The 5,178-nt window shown below is 35.3% G+C and overlaps 1 protein-coding gene across 1 annotated transcript; it reads left to right on the top strand.

The window, feature by feature from the left end:
• Positions 1-152: 152 nt before the first annotated feature.
• On the top strand, positions 153-4,292 carry LOC117304895 (enoyl-[acyl-carrier-protein] reductase, mitochondrial-like). Its single transcript, XM_033789541.1, has 9 exons — positions 153-311; positions 489-586; positions 998-1,129; positions 1,596-1,739; positions 2,459-2,561; positions 2,662-2,764; positions 2,894-2,967; positions 3,077-3,210; positions 3,610-4,292. The coding sequence occupies exons 1-9, from the start codon at positions 187-189 to the stop codon at positions 3,774-3,776; spliced, it is 1,080 nt and encodes a 359-aa protein (XP_033645432.1). The 5' UTR covers positions 153-186; the 3' UTR covers positions 3,777-4,292.
• Positions 4,293-5,178: the final 886 nt, after the last annotated feature.

Below are 5,178 nucleotides of genomic sequence, written 5' to 3'. Positions count from 1 at the left end.
TTCGCGCCAGATTTCAGATGGCCGTGTGTCAAAGTGCTATTGAATATTCATAAAACTCCCTTTTGATTGGCCAGTTTTTGTCACGCCCCTCAGCCTTCGGTGGAGAAAACAATAACTTCTACTCGAGCAAACATAAAATCCAAGATGTCAGCGCCCAGGGTTGTTGGTGGACTTTCTCGAAAGGTTATGAAATTTCCAAGATTGTATCAATGTTTCAATTCGGTTGAGATTAAAAGACTTTACAGTGATATTCAAGTCGCCGCACGTGCGCTTGTATATGCAGAACATGGTGACCCATCGAAGGTTGTACAGTAAGTTTTACTTTCCTTCTTTTTTATTATTATTAATAATATTATTATTTAAAAAAAATCATATTAATTTGTTTTTATTAAATAATATTATTATTAAATTTAAAATGTTTTGTTTATCTTCTTTATTTAGTATTATATAACTACTGATTAGTGTAAAATATGTGAATCCCTTTTTAGGTTGATGGAGACTGATCTTCCGCCTGTAGATTCAAGCTCAGTGAAGATAAAGATGCTGGCATCTCCAATAAATCCAGCCGATATCAACACAATTCAAGGTGCAGTTTATCATCACATTCAACACTGTTCAAAATGCAGCAGACTTTTAGTTACTTAGTTTGACGCGAAATTCAAACATTTTTTAATCCCCCAAAAATCTGCAGTAACGCTTCTTATATTAAAATGTTTAGGGATAAAAAGCTATAACTGAAATTATGTATCTTTATCAATTATTAGCGCAGGACTTCAAAGTAAACAGTTTCTCAATTCAAAGTGCATTTAATTATCAGAGGCTGCTGTACTTCTTTATACTAAGAAAGGGTTAATTTTGCTAGTAGTGTCTTCTTTCAAATGTTAGATTTCCACTTGGCGTAGCAAATTTTATTGAAAGCATTTTACAAAAGAGAATGAATACTTACATTAAAACCGATTAAATTCTTGTGCACTTTGTCTTTCAATCATATGTTTAGGTGTATACCCAATCAAACCAGCATTGCCAACTGTTGGTGGATTTGAAGGTGTTGGAGAGGTCATAGAGGTCGGAGGTCAAGTTACTGAGGTCAAACTTGGAGACAGGGTCATTCCAGCCACAAACAATTTAGGTCAGGTCGGCTAATTATTTTGCATTTAGTTAAAATGGATTATTCCTTATTTATAAAATGTCAAAGTGTTAAACAGTTGACTCTAACAAAAGTAAATGGCCTTTTCGACCCAGCAGAGTCTTTCTTGAATAACAACACTCAACACAACAAATAACAACACAACACAACACAAATAAGCAGGTGTTCTGAATTCTGGTGCGACAAAACCATTCAAGTGGAAAGAGATGAAAAGGGACAGGCCTGGTGGAACTTCACCTTTTAGAGGGCAGGCTCAATTTCAATTTGCAATAAATGGCACTTCCATTGGAATATCAAAACATTTTCAAAACTCTTTTCAGAACCAGCATTACTCAAAAGAGATTTCGTCATAAATGGTGCTATTGAAACCTCACCTAATTTTAAATCATGCCACAAATTTGCCAAGATCTGATTAAGGAATGTTGATATTATTTGTTCATGTTGACAGGAACTTGGAGGAGCCATATTGTATGTCCTGCAAATCATGTATCCCCGCTTCCACAAGACACACCAGTAATGATTGGAGCCACAGTAAGAGTGAATGCTTGTACAGCGTACCGTATGCTTGCAGACTTTGTGGAGTTACAACCAGGTCTTTCTTGTTTTCTGTAAATAATTGTGTTTTTTTATTGTGACTTGTCTTTTCTTTAAAATCCATCCCAACCTAAGAAACAAAACGAGAACTTTTCTACATCAGATGTGCGAGTGCAGTGTCACTGACTCATGCTGCACTATATTCAGTAATTTTGTGTTGAGGAAGTATTGCTCTATCAAAGTGTTTTATTGACGTCTCCTGACGATGACTAGAGCAAGCTAGTCGAAACGTTGAGACCAATTTCAGAACTGACTCCGCGGCACTACAGTTAATTACGATCCTATAGGCTAAAGTAGTAGTCCAGTCTAATTTCTATACCATCCGCCCTGGTAATAGTTAAAAAGCAGGACAGTTCTTTTCAGAACTGAGAAGTCTCCCGAACCTCCGATTATCTACTCCACGGCAGTAGAATAAAGCAAGACAGTTCCCTAAGAACAACTCTACCTGGCAAGTAGATACACACATGGTGTTACCGCAAACCAAATATACATTGATACCTCACCATGCAATGCCTCAAATCCTATATGTTTTATTGTCTCATATCACTTTATAGCCAGCCTATCTTCTTTAAGATAAAACACATGTAATCAAACAGAGGCTGAAAGGGAAAAACAGTCTGGTTCCATAAGTGTATCAATGACAATTTGGTATCCAGTACACAGGGAACTTGACAAAGGTGGTTTTGACATTGAAAGTTTATTCGTGCCTTCTTGTAGGAGACTGTGTTTTACAGAATGCAGCCAATAGCGGAGCTGGCCAAGCAGTTATTCAAATCGCTGCAGCTCGAGGACTTAAAACAATCAACATCGTCAGAGACAGGTTTGTGGATTCTTTTATCAAATGATGCAAGTGAATCGCAGTTTCAATAATTGGATTCAATAGATTAATGTTTTAAGACGATGTTTTTTTCTCTTTTAAGGCCGGACTTTGATAAATTGAAATCCTATCTTGAAAGTCTTGGTGCAACTGCTGTAGTAACAGAAGAATCCCTGAAGGGAAAAGATGCTGCAAAAGTTTTCAAGGTGAATCTTTTTAAGAATCTTTTTCTTTTCTCTTGCTCTTCTTGAAAGGCTGTTCACTCTTTGTAAATTTGTACAAGCAGACAATTAAAATTGTTATGGAATAATAGTGTATATTTTTTTGTATTTCAGGAACTCCCAAGACCTAAACTTGCCCTAAATGCTGTGGGAGGAAAGAGTACAATAACCTTGATCAAATTAATGGAGTAAGTTCAAGAATGAAGATGAAACTTATTGATATGTAAAAAATTGGCGTGTTCTTCCATACGTCTTGCCAACAAATTAACAAATTTAGTTGATTTTATTTTTGTACAGACCTGGTGGCACAATTGTTACATATGGTGGAATGTCAAGACAACCAGTCTTAGTCCCTACTGGCTCATTAATATTCAATGACGTCAAGTTTGTTGGTTATTGGATGACCAGGTGGCATGACAAACATGCAAATAGTAAGTAGCCAATCAACTTCATAGTCTCAAAATGTAAACAGCCAATAATCATCATAATCACAACATGATTATTCAAAAATGATACACCAGCACCCTTAGCCAGCTTTAAGGGAACTTGGCAAACTCTCACAACGGGATATAAACGCCAAATTGGCAACAACTCTCATTCATACATTGTTAAACGTCTATGTTTATGAATTACACAAACCTAGAAGTTGTGATTCAGAAACAAGACGACAATATACTTGTTCTAGTCAATGTAAAATCAGCAATTAGCTTGGAGGATTTGAGCCAAATACCTCGTGATCTGCGGTCTAACCACTTGCCTACTTCTTTGTCATATCATCCACAGCCAGCAGCTACAGAGAATGTACAACTTATTTATTTTTTATTTAACAGGTATTGAGGCTAACCACATGATCACACAACTCTGCCAGTGGGGGAAATCTGGTCAACTGAGGGCGCCAAACCACAAACTCGTACCGCTGTCCGACTTCGCTTCAGCCCTGGACGCTGTCTTACAACCCTTCACTTCACAAAAACAGATTCTGAGCTTTGACACGTGAAATTTACCCCATCAAGGTAAAAACACCAAAACAGCTTTTGACAATATGTTATTTCCCGATATTTTATTATAATCACTTTTCTTTAGATTAGTTTAACTTTTTTTGAATTTTTGAATTGCAAGACAAACAAGAAAGTTGGGTGTTGTTGGTTATTTTGAGGTCTTCTTCATCTCTCCTTTAATCTCAAACGAGCATCAAGGCTGGAGGTTAGCAAAACCCTAACACAGGCTCTCACGCTTTGATTGGTCTCGGCTCTGGTTAAAACATTAAGGTGTGATGACTCGAAAACAAAACCACAGCATTTATAAACTTGAATGTGTTTCAATACCAACGTGTGTTTAATCTTATGGAACTTACAATAATAAACCCATAGTTTAATACCAAGTGAAATAATCTCTGAAAGAAATGTGCATAATATATTAAATAAATAACGTGAAACAACTTTGACCTACTTAAGAGGATAAATTTAAATTTGTGAATTAAAGTCTCATGTACATCCATTGTATTATCCAAGAACAAAAAAACCCAAAATAAATCGTTACGATTTATTTAACTAGAAACTGGTCTTAACGCTTTCAAATTGACGCTTAAATTTTGTACTAATTTTATTTATTTTTTTACAAAATCCACAAAGTCATAGCAAAATTTCAAAAAGTGAAAATTGTAAATTGTTGAGAACATGCAAAGCTAATTTCAAATGTCATTTTCTGAACTCCAAACAAAAATGAGATTTCATTTGAGGGAAATGAAAAAGAGAGATTTTTATAGAATTTATTTAGAAAGAGACAACAAAATTATTGATATAAATAACATTGACTACCCTCTTTTAAAACAAACAAAACAAGATAAAAATTTACATAAAAAAATCACAGAAGTACATATTGTGAATTGCAACAGAGTTGATTTCAACATGAACAATTAATTAGAATTTTGTTTGGACTTGGCATAAAGATTGAAATATTTCACAACCATAACCGTGGGTCAAGTGTCTCCCTAAAAAAGATGAATCGTTTGTTGCTAAATGCCTCTGAAATTGATCATCGTTAAAGCCAAATATAATTGTTGTGGTTTTCTGCAACTTAGTTTTTTTTTCCTTCTTTTAAACCACAGCGTTGGCTTGGGCTAAGGCTCTGTCAGTTAGTCTTTAAAGACAGTATTGGCAATTGTCAAAGACCAGTCTTCCCTCTTGGTGTATCTCAACATATGCAGAAAATAATAAACCTGTGAAAATTTGAACTCAATTGGTCGTCGAAGTTGCGGAATAATAATGAAATGAAGTTGTGTGCTCTCAGATGCTTGATTTTGAGACCTCAAAATCTAATTCTGAGGTCTTGAAACCAAAATCAAATATTACTCCTTTCTCGAAAACTATGTCACTTCAGAGGGAGCCGTTTCTCACAAT

Source organism: Asterias rubens, chromosome 21 (assembly GCF_902459465.1).
Source record: "Asterias rubens chromosome 21, eAstRub1.3, whole genome shotgun sequence".
Taxonomy (NCBI): Eukaryota; Metazoa; Echinodermata; class Asteroidea; order Forcipulatida; family Asteriidae; genus Asterias; species Asterias rubens.
Note: the sequence above shows the minus strand (reverse complement) of the source record. Positions and strands in the feature narration are given on the sequence as shown.

Coding starts and splice junctions, on each gene's coding strand:
- LOC117304895 (XM_033789541.1), top strand. CDS start 187: ATGAAATTTCCAAGATTGTATCAATGTTTCAATTCGGTTGAGATTAAA. Junction 312..488: donor GACCCATCGAAGGTTGTACA/GTAAGTTTTACT, acceptor ATCCCTTTTTAG/GTTGATGGAGACTGATCTTC. Junction 2,765..2,893: donor ATGCTGCAAAAGTTTTCAAG/GTGAATCTTTTT, acceptor TTTGTATTTCAG/GAACTCCCAAGACCTAAACT.